This window comes from Anopheles marshallii, chromosome 3, assembly GCF_943734725.1.
Source record: "Anopheles marshallii chromosome 3, idAnoMarsDA_429_01, whole genome shotgun sequence".
NCBI classification, from domain to species: Eukaryota; Metazoa; Arthropoda; class Insecta; order Diptera; family Culicidae; genus Anopheles; species Anopheles marshallii.
In genome coordinates, this window is record NC_071327.1 from 67,954,702 (window position 1) to 67,977,742 (window position 23,041).

General features: G+C 44.3%; 2 protein-coding genes across 2 annotated transcripts; one reads left to right on the forward strand and one right to left on the reverse strand.

Annotated features, from left to right (window-relative positions):
* The first annotated feature begins 541 nt into the window (after positions 1–541).
* Positions 542–13,746, forward strand: LOC128713367 (nuclear pore membrane glycoprotein 210). The gene is made up of 8 exons (XM_053808225.1): positions 542–711; positions 940–2,065; positions 2,135–4,295; positions 4,372–6,302; positions 6,381–6,519; positions 6,783–6,833; positions 7,119–7,277; positions 13,637–13,746. Exons 1-8 carry the CDS (start codon positions 545–547, stop codon positions 13,744–13,746), a joined length of 5,844 nt encoding a protein of 1,947 aa, XP_053664200.1. The 5' UTR covers positions 542–544.
* Positions 13,747–14,897: 1,151 nt separating this feature from the next.
* Positions 14,898–17,925, reverse strand: LOC128714953 (ras-like GTP-binding protein RhoL). Its single transcript, XM_053809835.1, has 4 exons — positions 17,813–17,925; positions 17,591–17,705; positions 15,217–15,331; positions 14,898–15,136 (listed from the first exon to the last, which is right to left on the reverse strand). Exons 1-4 carry the CDS (start codon positions 17,923–17,925, stop codon positions 14,898–14,900), a joined length of 582 nt encoding a protein of 193 aa, XP_053665810.1.
* Positions 17,926–23,041: the final 5,116 nt, after the last annotated feature.

A 23,041-nucleotide genomic window follows, 5' to 3' on the forward strand; every position in this document is an offset into this window, starting at 1 on the left:
CGTATCGTTAATGTTTATTTGTCGGCATTGGAACACTGACAAATGCTCAAGACTGGACGACGGTTGACAGTTCATCGATCGTCGATGAAGGCAAAATCGATGTAAATTAAAGTTGGATTGAGGCTTTGGGCTCATGAGGCTTTTTCACCAAATATATATGATGTAATTTGTTGAAAAAAATGATAACAATGAACAAAAATTGGTTTTTCAACACCATAAATAATCACCACAAAATAATACAAAATGAATCCATCCAAATGTTCGTCGAAAAACTCCAAACTGTCAAAGTTGTTCGACGGGCAGTTTTGTGGTTGACAGTTCGCCTTGAAAGCGCGGACACCGGCTTTTCGACGTTGTTTACAACGGTTTCGCAGCATTTGCAGCTGTGAAAACGAAGAAGAAGCATCAAATTTTACCAATCGCGAAGTCACGCTGTCCGTGTGTTTGATGAATTGTTGTTCGTAGAGTGCAAAAAATATTTTACCGGAAACGGAAACTCGAATACCTGCGTTCGGGAGTGTCGTGAGCCTGGGGCTTAGAGAAAATGAAACCCTCCTGGCTGGGGCTGACGCTTGCCGTGGTGTTGCTTTTTGCTGCCACGCGCTCTGCTTCCGCCACCAAGCTTAACTATCCGCGTGTTTTACTGCCCATCTTCGACCACATTTCCGTGAACTTCACGCTTGAGGTCGTCGAGAAGGGATGCTTCAAGTGGTAAGTGACAGCATTATCATTAACCTTGGACCTTGGCACCAGGTGCTCAAAGGGAGTTGTGTGAGGTACTCTGGGACGGGGGGTCTTGGTTCGAGTGACCTCACACGGGTAAACAAACCGGTACTTCGTGGGAGAGAATTCGAACGTATGATGTCAGACGGGTAGAAATTAGCATATTACGTACAGCCGCATCATTTGCTTCTTCTTCTCTACGTGATTTATTTTTAGGACTTCGTCACGACTCGATCTAATCCAAATCACACCTTCCTATGACGACGTCGACGAGGATTGCTCCTACCGTGTGGTGGTGACAGTCATCAACAAGGAAAAGCGACGCAACACTGCCATCGTGCTTGCGGAGGATCTAGTAACCGGCGAAGTACTTCGATGCGATGTGATTCTGGATGTGATCGATCAGCTTGGTGTGCTTACGACTACCCGGGAACTTTATCTTGAGGAAGCACCAGAAACTTTCGAACTGTGGGCGCAAGATGCGCAAGGCAATGCGTTTACCACGCTGGAGGGAATAGAGTTCCACTGGCAGATAGCATCCCATCGGTCGCACGATTCACGTCACGGTGGTGCTGGCGATAGTAGTTGGAGTCAGGTGTTACGGTTTCTTACCTTCTCCGAGAGCAAATTCCATGTGGTACCGCGAGCAATCGAACGGCTTGAAGCGGCTGGTGTGCAAGGGTACATGGTGCTGCTGGAGGGCATAAACACCGGATCAGCCCGGGTGACGGCAAGATTACCGCACGCCGAATACTCTAACGTCCCACCGGTAGACGTAAACATAATGGTGCTGGCCAATCTTATATTGAACCCGAGCGATGTGTACATTCTGCCCGGAGACACCATCGAATTTAAGGTGCTCCAGCTGAAGCAGGGGAAGCTACACGAAATTGCCCTGAACAGTCAGTACTATCTGGAGATCGAACATGAAACGTTCGCCAGTATGAGTGGAAATGCTGCGAAGGGTCTGCAGGTTGGCCGAACGTTCGTGCTGCTGCGCGACCGCAACGTGCCGCATGAAACGAACGCCGCCGTGAGTGATGAGGCAAACTCGAAGGCAACACTTCCGAAAGCAAGTCTCACGGTGGTGGATCCGATGAAGCTAACGATTAATCTTCTACCACACTATAATTGGGTTACGGTCGAGGGAGAGAGTCACGAGATTGCGCTGAATCTGTTCACGCACGATGACCATCAAATTACGCTCGGCGCAAAGTACAAGATCCAGTCCACGTTCGATGAGTCCCTCTTCTATCCGCTCCGTGTCACCTCGAATGGAAGTAGCATTTTTGGTGAAACGATTGCCACCGGTAGCAGTCCAGTAACGGGCAAGTTTGAAAAGGTTAGTAAAGTTGTTAAAACAATATTGGAACAGTAACACTAAACATCTTCCTTTTGATTTGTTTCTTAGCTTTCGGCCAAAGCGGAAATGGTTGTGTACAAACGATTGGCAATTAATCCACCGGAAGTGATCCTACCGTTTGATCCAAACCTTCGCCGACAGAAGCTCCAGTTCAGTGCTACCGGAGGTGATGGATCTTACAGCTGGACTTCACAGGATGGGAACGTCGTGGCCATTTCACAGACCGGATTAGCCGAGGCTCGTTTAGATCAAATCAAAGGTGTTGCCGATTTGGCCACCGAAACCGAGCTGGCCAAAGTTACCCAGATTAAGGTGGCAATGTCCCGGAATGTGAGGATTTACGTGACGGCACAGGTGATGTTTCTACCCCCGATAAAGCTGGAAGTGGTGCGTTACAACTTCGAAACCGTGCTGAAGGATTACGTTCGATTGCACGTAGGATTGTGGGCACGGTACAACGGTACACTGAAACCATTTACTTCCTGCGACAATCTGCACTTTGAGCTGGAGTTTAGCAATCCCATCTTTATGACGGAAACGTTTAGCACGGTTGGTGAAGAAAACGAAGATCCGTTGGCTAATGGAGCTTGTCGGATAATGTACCTGCGGTCGACCATGGTTGGGCAGACAAATTTGAAGATCACGTATCGTTACTTCGACAAGCTGCTGAGCGATCACGTCAGTTTGAACGTGTTCGAGCAGCTAGCGATTGAGAATCCGGTTGAGAATGAGGTTGTACTACCGATCGGTGCATCGCGCAATCTATTCTACTACAACGGACCGGAGCACATTTTCAACTCGGAGGCGGAACTGCAGCGTCAGCTGGTGTACGACCGGAAAGCGCTCGATGTAACCGAGATGGGCAGCGGATTCTCCAACGATAAGCACATCCTACGGGCGCTCTGCAAAAAGCTGGGTGACTACGAGCTAAAGCTGGAGGTATTTAACACACTGAACGCACCGAACGTGGTACCGTACGTGACCGAGTTCGTGACGAAGGTGTACTGTGTGAAACCACGCTTCGTCAATCTCATCACGACGGATAAGGTAAAAACGGGGTGCCCGCTCGAGCGTCGTAACTCAATGATGCACGTCAAAGCGGCAGATAACGCGGAACAGATGATGATCGACATTGAGGTGCTGGATGTGCAGAATCGTAAGCTGGCAAACATTTCTTCGCTTCTGTTAGAATGGAAGTTTGCATCGGTGGATACGCAAACGGTTTCCGGTTCGACGACGGGCCCTGGTGAAACAGCACTAGTGATGAATTATGATTACAAGTCGGAAGTGGAACGTTTGGAAGGTGTCGAAATTCCGGGACGAGATTATTTGCTGCTAAATCTGCCACGTGAGTTGGAAGCGAGCTTGAAGGTTAAGACGATCGTAACGGATTATCGGGCGGATGTACTGAAACGGTACGCGATTAAACCGGAAAGTCCACCGTTTGGTGTGCAGAAAAAGGCCGGATCTCCACTCGTGAAACCGGTGATTGAGAATGAGCTTAACTTCGTGTCGGTGAATCGCACACTGCTGCCGTACGATCGGTTGACGCTCTTCCTTACCGCTGATTCGGTGGAACGCATTAAGGTGGCCCAGGGTAGTGGATTTTACGACATTAAAGCGTCTGAGGCGGGCATCGTGTCGGTCCAATTCGATGGCACTACGCGGCAGATAGTCATTGCTCCACGAAAGGTCGGCGAGGTAAAGCTGGAAATAACGGACCAATGTCTCAGTACGGAATCGAGCTTCCTGCACGTGTCGGTTGTGACGGTGGGACGAATTACCGTACTATCGCCGGATCGTGTCGAGAAAACGAAACAGATTGAAGCGATCGTACGGTTGTACGATAGTAACGATCGGTTGCTGGAGATTAAGCGCGATCGGTTGGAATTGTATGATCTTCGAACGGAGGTGTACAATCCTACCGTGCTGAATCTAGCGCTCGGCAGTCAATCGCAGCTGGGCGTTGGAGAGATTCGCTACCACGTGACCGGTATGGAGCTGGGTGAAACAAAGTTCAGCGTTAGCTCTGGAAGCGGGAAGGAAAGGGTTACAAGTGCACCGGCAACAGTTCAGGTGTTTCCGCCATTGATGCTACTACCACGCAATGCGACGATCCTCGTAGGTAGTACGCTACAAATTTATAGCAAAGGAGGTCCAACACCGGACACCAATATCATTTACAGTGTACAAAATGTGGACATTATTGGTAAGTTACTATCGCATTTTATATGGATTCTGGGATATTCTTGGAGCTTGTTCAATCATTATGTTTTTCCTTGCAGATGTTGAATCAAACTATGCTAGCGGACTTAAAATCGGTCGTTCGAAAGTTACGGGTCGATGCGTTGGCGTTAATCCCACCACCGGAACACAGATCGTCTTTTCCGAGGACACCATCACCATACAGGTGATTCCGCTGGATGCGATCGAGTTGCGGACACCGTTGAAGCGCATTCAGGCGGGCGCTACAATGCCTGCGTACGTGTGGGCAGTGCCGAACATCTCGCCACTAGTGCTCGGTACGGTGGAGAACGTACAGATCCGTTGGTCTACTGATCATACCGATGTGCTAGATGTGCGCGGCGTGTTCCAGGATGTCGCGGTCGAGTATCTGGCCCGTGATGCGATTGCAATGCGCGTCAAGGCATTGGCTCCCGGTAGAGCGACTCTGCACGTGACGCTCGTAACACCGAACGGGTTGAAGCTGACCGCCAAATCGGACGTGACGGTGTTCCGAATGTTGGAATTGGTGGCTCCGAAAGCGATCCGTTACGATTCCATTCTCCTGCCACCGAAAGCTACGATTCAGCTAAAGTCAAATCTGGACGATGCTGTGTATCACCTGGACAGCGAAACTTCATCCGGCGGTGTGCTTCAAGTCACGCGCGATGGATTGGTAAAGAGCGGTGAAACCACCGGACGCGTACAGGTGATTGCATCCTCCCAGGACCAGTCGCTTACGATACCGCTGGAGGTAAAGCAGGTGCATTACATTATGGCCTCTCTGCAACCGGGAACAGTTAAGTTGAGACGCATCGAAAATAGTATCCCGCAAGGATTCAGTTTTTCCCTGAAGGTGTCACTACACGACAGTCTCGGCAATGAATTTTCCCACGGATTGGAGGACGTGTCGGCCCTGAAGCATAAACTTTCCAAGCGCGGTAACGTGCTGATCACCACCGGCAGTAATTATAGTGTGGCACTCCAGCTGATACGCGAAACTTCCGACATGATGGTGGTGGCCTTGCGCGATCAGACAGGTGTAAAGTTTGGTGAAGATTTCCTTAAGCTGGTCGTAGGCGAAGAATCGGGTGGGTTGGTATTCCCTGGCCGAGGTGTCTTTGCTGTCGGAGATGTCGTATGCTTCAGTTCGCCACTGGTCAGTGCGGATGCGCGTTGGAGCAGTTCGGATGAGTCGTTGGTGAAGATAGACCCGAAAACCGGTGTCGCCCAAATACTCGGCAGTTCTTCAGCCACGAGTGGCACAAGTACTGAAGATGTGGTAACAATTCGTCACGGTGATCGTCGCCACGGTGGTATTTCATTTAACGTGGATGTACTGGAAGCGGATCGGATTGAGTTCTTCAAAAGCTATGACATCTTCAACGGGAATTCGTACCGGGGACACTTGGTGATTAAGAATCATATGCAGGTAGACAAGCTGGTTAACGTGATTGCGATGAATGTATCCACCTGTCGGGAGCAAGTCGAACGATCGTTCGGTGGACTGTTCGCGTGTAAGCTAGTAGTACGCCAAGGAGCTCCTGATCTGTTGAAGCATTTCAAAGTGTTACCTGGGTACGATCCAACGATCGGTGCGTACAGCTGCAACATACAGCTTGTGACCACACTGGACGATGTCGCGAATGTGATCAAGACGAACGAGTACACGCTGGAGCTGGAGGTGCGTCTTCTCTCCTCCGGACTGGCCGATACGTCCACGCTGAAGATGGTACCAGCGGTGCGCATCGAACCGGAAGCAATCGCGGTGGATCAAATCAACAAGCAAAGCCTCATGATCGCAGGGCTTGATCGGATATTGCAGAAGGTTGAGGTGACCTCATCCGATCCGGCCGCGCTAGCCATTCGCCAACAGCAAAAGCAACCGGGAATGCTCGAGTACCGGCTCGAACTGCTAGCAAACTACAAAGATGAATGGGCCGACAGTTTGGCGGTGCTGGTTAACTCACCACTTACGTTGCAGAATGTTAGGGTAAGCTTCGCATTGCTCTAAAAGACTATACAAAACGAATGATGTTTTAATGGTCTTACAACCACACGTTTTTTTTAGGTACCGATCAATTCACCAATGGCTCCCAGAAAGTGTGCCACACAACCATTCACCAGCACGCCCGATTTGTTGGTAAATTATGTGAGCAACTTTGGTCTACTCATTTCCGCTGTGACGGTGCTCGCAGCGACAGTTTGGGGTAAGTTGGGATTCCATTTCCGTTTACCAACTCTTTAAGCTTTACATCCGAAAGTAGCGTTTCAGTTGGGTGTATAAATACCGCATCCCGTGCTACGTTGCCCGATATACCTACTAGTGGCAATTAAAAAATCGCGTCACAAGCAGCAACACAGAGCATCCGGTACCGAGCACCGCGACACCATTAATTACGTTGAAATGGGAAATAGCAGCTAATTTCTTACCGACTTGTCTTTTGCGTTCTCTCTCGCTTTCTCTTTGCAGTCATTGTGTTCTGCTTTCCCCAGCGACAGAAGACGGTCGTGAACGGAAATGGTACGTTTGCAAAACAAATCATTCGCTTCCTTTAGCACCGTAAAGCACGAAGCCACCACTGCCCTGTGGTGGTGGTTCGAGTGCCTGAAGCTGGAAACCGGGAAGTGTGAGAAGCCTCCAGAAAGCTTTCACCGTTGACCGTTGTAAACGTTTCCACTGGCACCGGTCCACCGGTCCGAAGTGTTTTCCAATTTACACACCGTTACTAACCATCGGCTTTTGCTTTCTTTCCATTTTCTTATGAATTTCTTTTTTATCGTTCTCCAACAAAAAAAAAACCGACAGTACACTCGCCATTTAAAAATGAGCACAATTTATCATCCTATGATAATAGGATAAGCGGCGGTCCATTTGCTAGTCCATTAGAGAAGCGCGGCAGTAATCTACAGTCATCGTCACCATTCGCCGGCGGTAGCACCGGGCATAGCTTTAGCAGTTCTCAAGGTAAGTGGTGGTGACGGTATAGGTGGTGGGTCTCGTTCCCATTTCCACTTCCATTTCCACTTCCGCATTGAGAGGGTCCTGATACTAGGAAAGCCCTTTCGGGGTTTAAGAAAACAAAAAAGCAAGAGTTTAAGCTTTTTTTCCCCGGTACATGCAAGAAATTATGTTTAAAAAGCTTGGGCAAATTTATGTCTGTTTCGTTTTCTATTGTTTTTTTTTTGTTGTTGGGGAGTTTCCGCTTTTTCATTCTTCCTGCAAGGAAAGGTGTACAGTTCAACCCTTGCTGTGAAACGAAATGAAATGTAGGTGCATTTAATCCGATTACCTTTTTGAAGATAGGCCCGGGGCATAAATTAGTCACAACGATCGTTAGTGCGCCGTTATCCCGTTTTGCCCAAAAAACCAAATTACATAAAATCTGGCCAAACGTATTCATGATTCCTTTTTTTTTTTTAATCGCGAATCTTCCATTAGGTGCTAATTGTTGTTTCATCCCTTTGCTGTTTTTTTTTCTTCCTTAAGCTTGTCCTGCACTGATGAAGAATTATGTTTTCTGTTGTGTTGTACAACAAAAAATACCCTTTGTTGTTAGTTTTCTCCACACTCTCCACTTTGGGGTTCATTAAATTATATGCACGATAAGGTTCTGCGTGTTTGCCCCACACTGTCTTACGTTGCCCGCCGGGTGTTGAAAATTGAATATAGAAATTATTGCATCGGCTTAACACTGGTAGACACAGGAACAAGGGGAGCAGAAAGCACACACAAAACAAATCTTGACGTAGGCACTTGCAGGGTTTTCGACATCAAACGGTAGACTTATGGCTGGATTTTCTTTCCAGAGTTGAACTTTCTGGAATGCATTTCCCACTGTGAATCTTTGAAATGAAGTTATTTCTAGATAATGGTGACTGATAAATCTGTGATTGTTTTTAAAGCTTATAAACTCCAAAAAGTTGAGGACGGTTGTAGAATTCCATAACTAACTCTACATATCTTACTTCAACTTAAAAAGACCCCTGAAATGGTGTTCCACTTTAACTCTTAAGCCTGAAAACCCTGCAATGCGACCGGGATATTCAAGGTGCTGTGGAAGTGTGGACTTCAACAACAAACGGAGAACAAAGCGTACACAGGAAACGAGAAAATATGTCCAAAACGAGCATTTAAGGAAGTGGGCCAACCCATATTTCGTACTGTCCATATCTTCCTTCCTTACCGTTTCGTATGGATTTTTGGGGCGTTCGGGTCATAATTTTCTCCCGTGGCCCGTGTACAGTAGCTGATGCTCTCGTTGCCCTCCCCATTCTTACAATGGCTTTTCTTTCAGCCCTTAAACGATCGCGAAATTATACACAGCCGCCCCCGAAACAAGCGATAAGAACCGGTTTTTCAGGAGTTGTAAAAACAAAAGACAGAGCTTCGTCCTGCTGCTGAAGCAAAGCGTGTTGACCAATTGTGGTGGCGGGATGGACATGAAAAATGAATGCTATATTTTGCGTTCACACACCTCCCGGTTGTACTGCCCGTACCGGCCAGTGCATTACGCGGTTGGTTGTAAAATAAAACTGAGTATAAATTAAAATGTTTCCCATCCGTCCCACCATTCACCACCACCACTCGGTGGGGGCATTCTTGTTTCGGGGGCTTCGATCTCGTTAGTGGAGGCGTTAACACATTCGAACCCTAGAACACCACAGACAACAGAGAATGGTTGCCGTTTTGTCCCTTTTTGTGTTGTGCTCTGACGGGTTGTCGTTGCTGGTGTGGAATTTGATTTGTTGTACACACACACACACACACTCGTGGGTGGGTTGGCACACCCCTATTGACCGTTGACCCATGGCGACATAGTCGGGACACGTGGCTGAGTGTGTGGCTGCACAAAGGCCAGGAAATTACAAGCAAGTTGATTGCATGCTTGACAAATTCATAAACGAGCATTCATTTGATTAAGGATCGCCTTAAACGCCACTATGGTTTGGGGGGCAATTGATCGTTCATCGAAAATTTAATAGGGTAATTTAACATTTTTACTAAGCTGTGTCCAGTGGCAAACAGAGGCCACTTTCTGTGATCTGTGAGACGTTCTGTTGTTTGTTTCTATTTATTTAACGTGCTGTCGCTGCTGGGGATGCTTTCCTGTACTATGCAAAGTGAAAGATAATTTGTTTACTATCGTAAACATCCATCAAGCGCCTGAATAAAAAAAAAAACTCCGAAGAATAAACATCGGAGATGGCTTGAGGGATGGTTAATATGATGAAAACAATTTTACCGTAACGCTCGTTTCTATTTTCTTGTTAATGTTTCTCTTCACGGCAGCTTTATTCATTTAGCAACTCTCAGGGCTTACGCGTACTGGATGCAGACCGCCCGAGGCCACGTTACGTACGGATGATCAAAGCCCAAGAAGAAGGAACGTTTCGGTTCGGGTGTGTGTTGTTTAAGATAGCGTTAGGAGCGAAACTTGCCTAATCAGTGCTATCGATGTAAAATGAGCACACTTGATAAAACCAATTACACCATCCGGTAGTCCGTCGACGTCAGGCAATCGTTTTTTTTTTTTCGTTTCCTATGCCTTTTGTTGGTTATAATTTTCCTTTTGCTTTTACTTATTTATTTGTTTAGAATTTCCATGTTTGGCGCATTGCGTGTGTGTGCTTCTGACGCGTTCCCAAACTGCGTATCCACGGCGGTTGCGTACGTGCTGGGTGTTGAGCATGTTGGAGAATGTATCTGCCGGAAGGATTTGACACGAGGGCAAAAAAAAACCCAAAGAAAAGAAAAAAAACAACGACAAACAGTGTGTGTGTGTGTGTGCACTGATTTTTGTCATTTATGTTTCGTTTACATTTGAATTTCAAATGCCTTTCCCGCGTGTGCGTGTGTGTGTGTGTGCTGTGGATTTCCTTTTGGACCTAAACGTGACGGGTGCGTGTCCGTTACAGCACTAGGAGGGAAAACATTTGTATTTACCTTCTTTTTTTTCTTACAAAAGTACACTTCTTCGAGTCGGTTTTCCTGCCCGACCCTTTCCAGTTCGCACGCAACTGTACGCACGGGAGGTGTCGTGGATGGAAGGTTACAGACCGGCCCGCCAAGTGGTACCAGTAGTTGGTACAGGAAGTGTACTTTTGTCCTTCCTGTTACGTGACACATCGGTTGATATATTTAGCATGCACGGAGAGACGTTTCCTTCGGCTTCGGCAAAAGGAAACAACCTTCGGCGGGATCGGCGATGTGCGCTTTGCCTAATGTCTGCACCCAAAGTTCTTCTTCCGGAAGCCTTTGTGAGTGTGTTTCTTTTTCTATCCCGGGATCTTTTTGAGGTAAAGAAATCGTTTGGTTGGTTTTTTTTCCCACACACAAAAAAAAAAAAATACAACCCCCGACCTGAAAATCTACATATTTCATTTTGTTTGTTGACGTTTCGCTGATATGTGGTCGCGGAAACTTTGGAACATTTTCTTCTGTGTATGACCGACGAGATCAGTACGCTTAACCGTCACCGCACCGTTGAGATGGGTATGGTAAGACCGGTGCGCGAGCGAAAATAAAAGACCTGAAAGCTTTTCCGCACTCACAACCGCACTAGCTGTGAGGGTGTGAAACGAATGTCAACCTCGACCAAAGGCATCCGGTATCCGGTTTTTTTTGCAAATGGTTTACCAATCTTTCCCTTCCGGAGTTGATTGTTGTGAAAAGCGGCTTTTCAAGTACGCCTAGATCAGTGGTCGACAAACTCGCTCGAAAGAAATAGTTAAATATTATAAATGTACAAGAGAGTAAGGAATGGAATTGAATTAACTAAAGGTGCAATTTTACTACTTAAATTTATTCCAAATTTAGAGCATTTCAAACAAGTTCTTTAAGAAATTTATTTTTTCCATAACTTAAAAATAATATTTAAACCCAAAGATTGTTTAAATTACTAGTCTAGGTCTTTTAAAGACTATTGAAATACGTTATCAACATTGACATGAGATTTGAAACCACAATGAAATCCATTTTATACACTAATGAGTGTGACATTTGTCCATCGGTTGACAAATTGACAGCAGGTATTCCAAGTTCTCATTGCACTGAAGGAAAATTCTAACCATATGCAGGATTTATTGAACTATTCCCGTGAGAATTGCCAATAAAGCTCAAAAGTATCTTCAATTTTAGATTGAATTCCAGCCAGGCTAGCTTGAGATGGCTCATTTTCGACGAAGAACCACATTAAAAGTGCCAACGAACCGTACTTTGCCGACCACTGCGCTACATGATTAAGTAGTCGATAGAAAATACCTCTACTGCTGGCAGGGCGGCATTCGATATGTGGCCAAAGTATGTACTACACAATGCGCAACGAATGCCACATACTAGAATGCCGTGATCTCCGCAAAGCAAGGAATGCAGTGTTACGCTCTGCCATTTGTTGGCGGTGGTCCCCGCCCATCCGAAACACCTCCAATATACTGACATTCCTGACAGTGGCGGTGCGTGATTTACAGCCCCACGACCAAGGCGAACAGCGTCCCTGGCCATAGTTTGTGGTAAAATTTGATTGATTGGATTTTGATGACATACGGTTACACCTTCCGGTGGAAGCGTGAAAGCGCGTTTTCGCCATTGTGCGGCACGGTGTTGTGACCGTGCGCGGCACTGTTGTACGCGGAACACTTTCCACCGGTGCCCAGAGCACTTTGCGACTGGCGATTGCGTGCGAAAGGAAATCGGAGATTTATGCCAACAGGATATGTGTCGCTTTATTCAATTGTTGTGTGCGGCGTTTCATGGGTTTAGTTTTTTTTTTGCTGAGTGCTTCGAACGCAAATAAAACTAGGCAGTACACTTTTAGAGCCATTTAACTGTGGGTTAAACATTAACCTTTACGTAGCGAGAAAAGGCAATGGAAATTAATCGCTTTCAACCTGCTTTGAAGGAGCGGTGAAAAAATAGCCGTTTTTTGGTTTGAAAACGATAGTTATGTTTGCTGTGTGGTATTTTTAGAACAGTTTAATGATCGTACAAGGCAATATCCAGTACGGCAGGACGTTACGTTAGACCACGGTCTGCCGTATTCATATTAAAGTCACGTCCTGTGTCGTAAAGTGTCGGGAGATTGGTGCCATAATTTTTCGGAGTACCATAATAAGTGCACATTAGAGGGCCTTTCTAAACTTGGCCGGCTTGGCCGGATACTAATGGCAAACGAATGGACCCACCCACCATCCCATCAACGCCTACTGGGGGCCGTATCGTGAAGACACGCAGGAGAGGACTACGTGTCCTCTCCACTCACGCATGCAGCAAACAAGATTTAAACGTCGCACACACGCTGAATACTTAAAGCCCCCGCAGCACCCGCACTGCTTAGCCTGCGACAGGACCCTCAGCCACGTTGGCATTAGATTTTGCAGTCTCAAGCGACCAAATCGCTCCCGCGGAGACTGTGTGAAATGGACGGAACGTGAAATCAAGGCCACCCGATTGTCTGGCGTATTTGTTTTTCAAGCCTTCATCGAAGGGATTCATGTAGGGCGGGGGGGCGAGCCTTGCGTTACACACGTACCTTGTCCCGGGAGTGGCGTACGTGGGTCTGGTTAGTTCGGTTCGGCATCAAACACGCGCCACTCAGCAGCAACACATCATGCGGTAGCGGAAAATATTTACTCGCTTCAATTTATTTTCTAAACCAAACAACAAACACAAGCACCCAGCGCGGAGCGCTGTGCACGGTGAAGATTCATCGGTTCCACCTTGTTGTACTACTTCAAACCGGTACCGAAGGCATCCTTAAGTTGGGTGTTAGCCGTAACGCGCGGGGACGATAACGTACCATTCGCCTGGAAGCAAGGCGAACGAAAATCTGGCCGATGTTTTTGCAAACACTTTGGTTGCTGTAAGTTGTGTTATGCAGGGAAGGGGGGGCCACTGCTGACGTATCTTGAATATGCTTACGTATCAGGTAATTGCATTTAAAGGCAAACTTTGCCATCGGACGTTATTGGATTTTAGTGGGAAGTGCTTGCAAAGTTGCTAAAAATGGAATTTAATTTCTGTTTCGCTTGATGTCTTCCAGGAAGCAATGCTTCGTAATAATTGCAGTTACACACTATGCTGCCGAGCCCCACTTACACAATTCGGTAAAAACGATCCTTTTTGGATTCATTTTGTTTAACACGAAATTTATTCATTCGTTAGTTTGCTCACCGGTTTGTGAAGTAAATAATTCTCCAAAACAACGTATCAACATGTACAGCATTTAGCAACGTAGTTGTGATGATATTAATTCTAGTAGTATTTTTCTTTTATCCTAACATACTGAGCATAATTCTGTTTTTTTTTTCTCTTCACATTCTCTGCAGGCAATCTAAGTCATGATTTCAACACAAGCGGTACCTCGCACGGCTCACCGATCTACGGTGATGCGACCATAATATCGCCCCAAAAACGGGTAAACCGACGTTACATGTAAATATAGGTCAGGATAAGTGGCAACTGCATAGCTTAGGGCACTCGTTCAACTGAAGGCGACTGGTCAATATGTTCAACGTAGTACGGAAATCCAAAACAAACCCCGTGTTTTGCCAACTAGTAGCTGCTGTTAAGTTGTTCTGCTCTTTTTCTCCCATCGTGAGCACTCGTTCTATATTGGCATTGGTTTAACAAATTGAAATTCACTCGGCAATGGCAGCAGAAATTGAACTTCGAACATTTACCATAATAGTAATGTAATTTTTCTACTTATTTTGTTTTACTTAATGATCATTACTGCTATGCTTCTGTAAACATTGTTTGACGATATTAAGTAAACTCTTTCATTAATGACGATATTTTTCATGCTTATTACTATTTTGTTTGCTGACATTAGTGCTTCTTCCATGAGCCTTTGGCAGTTTGCTGCTGGTGAACCAACATTTGCAGCTCCTTTTTTTTCTTCTATGTGTGACTTAAGTATAGTTTGCTTTTTTTTTTTTTTGAATATAAATATCTGAAATATTGTTCGCCTGTGTAAGAGAAGAGAATGGTTGAGCAACGTTGAGAGAGGTCGGTTAGGTAAGGTTATTGAAATTAACAACACTATGTACATACTTCAGACTGTCGGTACTAGGTTAGTAAGCAAGCGAATAAATTCAAATTAAACAACTTTAAGGTTAGTTTGTGTTACTGTTGTTGCGTCGTTAAGCTCATACAGGGTAGGTTTTTGGGTAACAAAGATGGAGACATCCGATCATGCACTTTTTGTGTTCTTTATTTTTAAGCAATATAACATTTGTTTAATAATTAATTTTAAGACAAACAATTTGAGCTCATTGCTGTAGCGTAGATGTACAATGCATAGTAGGAACAGTGTTTGTTTTATAATCTTGATAAAATGGTAATTTAGAAATGCATGACTTCAACAAAAAAGATATGAGAACAAAGAAGATAATTTATAGTAATGCAATTGATCAAGGGGGTAGGATTTCCACCTTCAACCGTGCCCGTTGGTGCACTCGAATTCATCCTTTAGGTGCCGTGTCACAGTCGTTACTGCATCGGATCGAATCAGTCTCATGCATCCGAAGAGCGGCACACATCACCACACCGCAAGCAGCACTCCAAGCACGGCGGTAAACATTCTAGTCATGCCAGACACCCGAAACAATCAAACCCCTGAAAGAATGCCCAATTATCGTCCGGTTCCGGTTCTGGTACACCCGCCAGACAGGCTCGTACACTCTCCTCGATGGCTAGCTCCACGTTGCGGTTGCTTTTTGCGGAACATTCCACGAACGAGTTCGCATTGATTGTGCGCCTTAACCGTTCGCCTTCACCCGTCGACACCTCGTTGGTTTTTCCTTTCCGATTATCCAGCTTGGTACCTTGGCACAACAGTGAGCATGGTGTTAATCGTCTATTGTTATCGGAATATATTTAGATCTAATGGATTACGGATCCTTACCCAGCAGTACGATTGGAACGGGCGGGTCCGTTTTGATCTCGGGCATCCATTTAGTGGACACATTTTCGAATGAAATTCTGTTGTCTATACTGTAGCATAGGAGAAAACAATGTGCCTGTGGGAGAGATAGATGCGTTATCGATACTATAGCAGTTAACTAATTTAATGTAACACAAAAATATGATATGCAGTACTAGATTCAACAGCTTAGGCTTCAAAGCTAGATACATCAAAGGGTTTTTTTTTGCAATTTTGAGCACCGATTCTGTGGAAAATACATGAGACATCACTGCCCCGATATGCTGTGTTTGATGTCGGTATGTTGTACGCATTCGTAGAGACACTTGCCAATTGTGTTTTTATGTAACGTTGCTGGTTGTTGTATATATTTTGAAGGTGGTTTTTGCTTGCTTCAATATATGCGTGAGGTTTTCTGAGCATCAAAGCAAAAAATAGAGTTCCTGCGCTCGTATGATAATATACACGCAGAGCACTCATCATGTTTTACGTTACTTCTGCCACTTGAATAGCTGAGAGGTTTTGTTCCACCTCTTTAACACTGCTGTTACCATTTGCACCTTTATTGAGAGCTTAGATATTGATGCTTATTGCGCATCAAACAACTACTACTCTCGGCTGACTATAGTGACATACGATGAGAATATTTTGATCGCGCTGTGAAGGATGTATTGACATCTTTTTAATCTTTTTTTTTTAATAAAAAGACATTGCAGTTTTGTATATACCAAACGTATTTTTCGGCTAATGATAAGAAATTTTCGTCGTTTAATATGAATGTGAACGTCTTGTTTATGAAAATTACCTTTAAGCTAGCTCAAATATCATCAGTTTTTCATATTAAACCTATAAATTGATATTCTGACTGATTGTGTGAATAATGTTATGAACACCTAACTCTTATCTTTTTTATCGGCCCAACAACTTCAGAAGGCCTAAGGCTTGTCATTTCTAACTTTCATTGACTTTATTTACCCATAGCCTAATAGTCTGTCCTGCGTACGGGAGATCGGTCCGAATGGGATTTTGGTCCGGTCCGTTCGTGTGAAAACCCGGCGCCGCTACCAATACACTACCAAACCCTTATACGCTTACACCAACCTAACGCTTATAGTGGAAATAATAAGAAGCTATTAATTATTGGGAATTGGTTGTAAAATAAACAACGTTACTGTTGTATAATACTTAATCGTGTGAAATGGCATGTAGATAAACGTTTACAATCTTCGGAATTCGGAATTTACAATCTTCGGATTCGGAAATGAATCAATATACGTGTAAAATCTGCTGCTGCTATAAAATGACGATCGATATGGATAAGCCTATCGCGAAGCAAGTCTCAGCAAGATAGTACCACGCTGTTATCAACCATAATGCAGGATGTGCATGATACAAATATACAAACGGTTGATTGCAATACGTGCAGCCATCTCGCATGCTGGTCCGGATGCGTAATTTATGGACTATCGGATCTAATTGGCACCGGTAGTACCAATTCCGCTTTAGGAAAAGTGATAAAGTGAAGACAAATGTGTTAAATTGCGCATGCCAAAACTTACAACAAATGTTTAAGTATTGCAGCTGATCTTCGCTTGGTTGTTCCTATAACCACTGGCATGTAAAAACTGGGGTTATTAACCTTATTTAACCTAATCAATTAACCTCTTTCACAACGACAACCAACAAACAACTGTTACTTTTGTGTTACAATTAACATGTTTGGCTATACAGTGTATGGCGTATATATATGATGATAATGATGAGTCCCACCTTAAGAGGAACGAATTTGTCTCTAGGATATTTAAAAAAATTATAATACGTATCATTAAAGAGTAGTCTATTATTTCAAAACCATAACCAAACCAGAGCTACCCTACAACATAGTTGATCACTTTAGGTTGCTTATAGCTATATAAACTATTATATTTACTGAACTCTATAATGGCCTGATATTTCGTGCGTGTCTCAAATCATTGTCGACTAATTCATGACTAAGCAACGGAGGCTTCCGAAATTGACATCTGCACACGCAAGAAAATGTATATTTCTCTAGGGGCTAAAAATGTATAGCAGAATGCTTAGTACTGTAGCGAATGAATCGTCCTGGTGTAATTTCAAACAGTCCTGTGTGACATATCATATCGAAAAAAAAAAACAAGTGATCGTAAACTTTAGTTACCAACTGTAGAAAGTTATTTAACAAAACAAATTAATCAGAAGAATTGTTTTTTTAATAGAAAAACTTGCCAATGACTCATGATCAAGCCACATTCCATTCCGACTCACTCAGATATGCTTAACTGACCTTTACCGACACATTTCCCGTCCAACACCTAAGCGATACAGTGCTGCTTACCCGTTTGTAAAACTGTTGCCTGATTTTGTCATACTCTTCCTGGCCGGCCGTATCGTGCAGCTGGATGGTGTACTTCTGACCATCGAGTATCATTTCAATTGACTCCTTATCGTATCTGCGGTCCAAACATTCGATGGGTACGGGGGCAATTGGGGGATGAAAAAGAAACCCAAAAGTGCAATGATGTTAGCGGTAATCGTGAGCACCGTTTCGTACACTTACATCGTTGGTTCGTAGAAGTTTTTGAACGACTTGTCCGTGTAGGCGTGCAGCAGGCAAGTCTTGCCGACCGCACCATCCCCAACGACGACGATGTTGAATATATGTGTGGTCATGTTCTCGTGCAGCGATACAGCGGAAGCACACCTCTGCACCCTGTTGCGCTGACACACACGGCGGTGTGTCTTACTGGTCCTTTGCGTTCTCCACGCCAAGGGGGTCACTTCACACGGGTTTTGCAGCGCTAACCACACAGCATTTATTTACCCACCCAGGGCACTACGCCCACCTAAGCGGCCTTTCCGGTCGATCGGAGATCGAACACTCAAGAACGGAACGCTTCCGCACGCAAACTATCGATCGTGCGTGAGTAGGCTCGATGCGTTTGCGCTAAAGTGCAGCTTCCACTGTCGCACCACGAGAATTCCGGCACTCAAACCCCTAAGCTTAGGTGGTAACACTGCACTGGAAATTTGCCCATCTGCCCGTTATCGATGGCTGGCTAACACTGGCCACGATTGGTGACGACCGCCACGGCCTTCCGATACTTCCTGCTGGGCATTTTCGCTTATCTTCTCCGTGTGTTCGGGGTAAGAAAGGGGGAGAGACCTCGGCGGGTGTCTTCAAGCGCGTGAGCTCACAAACATTCGTACGCGTACGGTTTTGTACCGTTGGGCGGCTGCCGGTGACTAATGTGACGGAATACAGGGAGGTCACCCCGCTGCGGCACCTAATCGAGTGGGTCTGCCGATAAGCGAGCGAAGGAAACTCTGTGACAACATACATCGCACCTTTTATGCCCCCTCGTCCCGTGCCGGCCCGTGGTCGCCGATGCGATGGGCGGGTACATAAATATCCCTAGAACGGAGAAGCGTAACCGATGCGAGCGAGAGAGTGCCACCGTCGGTGTCGGTGAGTGACCGATACGACCGGTGTGTAATGTTGCTCGAACCGAACAAGGCGACTACGTTTGATGTCGGTGTTGGTTAAATTTGTGATAAGCGATAAGAAACAGTGTTTCCGGATGTAGCATTTACAAAGTGATGAACAGTGGTTTGCACAAGATTCGCTGTTGCTGTTAAAAATATAAATTTCATTCCTAATTCGAATTATCAAGCAAATAATTAACTGCTAATAAATTTAATTCAATAGATTTTTTGTATGTTGTGTAATAGCAAAGTTTTTACATGATGATTTTGTTTGCCAAATATTCCCCTTGTACGACAATTTTTTTTAAACAATTAGTGCGAATCAATATTTTTTGTATGTAGCCAGTAGCAATAAATGATTTTAATTAATTGATAATAATGGCATGTTGATAATATTAACACAATTATTATATAATAGTGACACAATTATCACAATTATTATTATTATATGACAATTATTATATTATTATTAAAATACCATAATTTAACGAATAAAATGTACGAAAACATTCGACATCCGATTTGTTACACACTGTATTGTATGACTGTTGCAGCACGTAAGGTGACATTTACCGATGGTTAGTACCCAGACAAGGAAGTGGATAAGTTCTCGCCTCTAACCTCAAAAGACTTCTGCAGGCACACGGTGTACGAGTTAAATCAACGAGCCGAGCGCCGAGAAAGGCGATCGAAAGCCCTTGCGAGCTTAATATGCATCCGTTTCCTCGCCCGTTGGAGGTGCATTTGTGCCGACCCAGTTGCATTCAGTTTGATCCACAGTTCGACCGCACACTCGCACATGTACGGGGATTGTACCGATTTGCTTTGCTATTAGACGAAACGAGCCTCCGTCGAGGTAAAGTTTGTTAGTGTCGTTAACAGCAGTATAACCATTGGCCGGACCACGCTCTTTGTTGTGAAGATTTCGAGCTTAGTTTTACAGTTTCGGTTAGGGCGATAGCGAACGGGATGAAACAAGTGATTGGCAAACGTGCCATAAATTACAGCCAGGGGTCAGACATTGAGTGACGGAGATTATTGATAAAATGGCTGACATTAATCGATTAGTGGGGTGCCGTTGGCATTTATTCTCGAGTGTATTTTATTGTAGATGCTTTAGAAAGGGAATTTTAATATGTGCATGGTATGATTTAGACAATTATTGATATATTTCCGTGTCCTATTTAAACTTCAAAATTAAACTTTAATTTTCCATCGCATATAATAAATCTAAAATTATAGAATGTCATTATATTTGAACAATTGACCAATTTTTTCCGAAATAATAGTCCTCGTGTCCATTAAAAGTTGTGTTTTATGAAATAAAAATGGTTACTACTTGATATATTATATGCTCAATATTGTTAAAAATAAAATTATTAAATTTTATATATTTAAACTAAAGCAATTATACTGCATAAATCAATTACAAACAAGAATAAATAAAACGTGTTTGGCAATAAGTAAGAAGAAGGATAAATGTTTATTAAAAAGTTAATTACCATTCGATATTATGCTTGGAATGTATTTTATTTACTTTTACTCCTAAATTGCCTTTCCGATGGAGGCGCCCGGTAGTTTAAGTAAACTAATCAGAAAACTCCGTGCAAGTGTACATCAAAGGCATGTTTGTCAACATACCGCTGTGGCCACCGTATAAAATGTTGCAATCATCTACCATCGAGGTGGGCAAACCATTTGCTTTTCTTTCAATAACGTAGCAGATGTATCGATCCCTCCCCCTTCAGGTCGGGATCATTCCCGAGGCGTACAGTGAACCCCGACAGTAACATTAACCGGGTCGTGTACGGGTTATCTTTGAATCTTGGCCCGTGCAATTAGCAGACATGCGGTATGCGGTTCCGGTGTGCGTACGTGCATGGGGCCGGTTTTTTGGTCAGGATTAGCATTACCGGGTAGCTGACCGGACATTGAGTTTGAAGTAGGCTCGAGATGGTATGCGAAGAATTACGGCAAGGCGCATAGTAATGAGTGTGCCTTATCGCGTTTACCAGACCCCGTGCCCGGTGCGTGCGTGGGCCGAAACGAACGAGTGGGTTTTCCCACTTCACAGTGTGGGACACAGCGAAAGCATGAGTTGCGTTGCGGCTCAGGAGCTAATCGCATTAGAATGGCCATCCATTACCGACCTCTCGCGTTGGGTGCGATACGGTGCAGTCCCGGCTACTATCGGTGCATGTTGTAGTTGCAATTTTGGGGGAAAACCTGCCTGTCGCACTCGGATCACTCGGCAGTAGTCAGTGGTGAAACGGGTTTTACATGGTTCCGGCATGATTGTGAACCATCGAGGCCCCGATACGGGATATTCGCGTTTGATGAGCGCAAATGGTGGGTGCACCTTAAAGGATGGTGACCATACACACCCTGCGGCACTGGCTAGCGATTGATGCTTCGGTGCCATTTTGGCCCGCGGCACATGACAGCCCCGTGATGGCGAAAGGATCCGCTCAACTCTATTAGGATCGGCGTCGGAAATGGGCTTAAGGATATGTCGCGTTGCTTTAGTGTCCGGCTCCCTGTTGCGTTTAGCGATCCTTTTCATTTTGCAAACTCTGCATCTGGTTGTTTTTTGTTTCTTTCCTCTGGTGACGTCGTTTGCATTCCGCACGGTGAGATTTACCTGCAGGGAGTTGTGATTTCCTCGGTTGGGATTTTCGGAAACGCAATGGACAGATCCGGTTTGCTTGCAACGCACGGAACGCGTCCCTTGGTGCATACGGGCGGATGGATTGAAAGCTCACAAATAGCAATCAACGGAACCGGCGGGACATTGAACGGACCCGCCTCGATCATCGCCGTTGCCAGTCGAATAAATATCACTTCTGATAATTTGAAGTGCGAGCTTTTATAGTGCCGGATTTTTTTTTCTCCACCCCAACCCCGGAAAGCCAACGATGATGTTGAAGACCGTTCTTTTATCGAGTGCCGTCTCGTTTCGGTTTGTTAGCAAGTGGATAAAACGAACCACTGCACTTCATCGCGCGTTGGCGCGTTCGTTGATCGGTCGATCCGCGTTGTGGTTGTTTCGTTCGTTTCGCGAGAAAGTTTGGGTGCATGTGAAATACGAAATGAAAAGGTGCCCCAGCTGGCGTGAGCTTCACCGCGAAGCCAATTGCTGAGAAATTTCATACGGGATGGTTCGGGGGGTTTTTGCACAAACGGACTCGAAGATCAAACTCTCGTTCTGGATTGGGAAATTTTTGAGAAACTTTCAAACAAACCCTTGAGGAAGTGGGCAATGTTAAGAATCAAATATTAGGTGGATAATTTGCGATCACATTAGTAACTTAATTCTAGACTAGTTGTCTAATTTTATGACATTTAATAGTACTTAACAGTCGTAATTTTTTAAGGCATTTTGATTTGACCATAGTGAGTAAAATACACAGCTCTAAAGAATTATACAGTACAAGTGCTGACAGGACGCCTTAACGCAATTTTTTTTAGAAGCATTTAAAGACTTTTTGACCTTTTTAAGATAACATTTTCTATGTCAATTTTACAAACACTTTGCCTGAATAGAACCATTTGTTGAAAATAAATTGACCACTTCACTTTACCAATTTTACTGCAATATTTACTTCGCGTATTAAGTTCAACTAATTTTTCGTTAGAACGCAAGGACATTTACTCTCAAGAATAATTAACCAGTTCGTTGCCAATAATAAGACCATAATGATATCGCGTCTAAAGATCAACAAATACATTCATTACCAATGTTCTGATCCTAAGAACTTTACTAGTCGTAAAGCTTGAATATTAAGATGTAATTGATTGAGATTTGCGTCGTTAGATCGTCTAATAGTTTCGTTATAATATTTTGCTCCCTATACACGAGTATCAAGAGTTTGCTGTTCCACAAAATGCCTAGACCCCCTCAGGTAATCCTCCCTTTAAAACAGAAAAAGATATTATAGAGAAATGTAAACATTATAAAGAGTGGCTAAAGCAAAATAATGTTGATTTGAGAGCTGACTCCGAGAGTTCATAACAAGCTCTGTGTTAATGTGCCATCAAATAATTCAAGAAATTTACGTCTTAAGATAAAACAGAACGACTTTGTGATCAATATTAAAATATATTTTTTTAATTATTTTTTATTAGCAACAATTAACTTCCCCGTGAATAGAGCAAATCATCATTAGTATACATCAAGGTGTGCTACTAACGCCAATCACTCAAGGGTTGGTGTGTACTGATCGCACCACCTCGAAAAGTGCCCTTTGTGTGGAATGTCAATCCCCGGACGTACCAGTGGGGAAACAATTTGATTAAAAGCAAA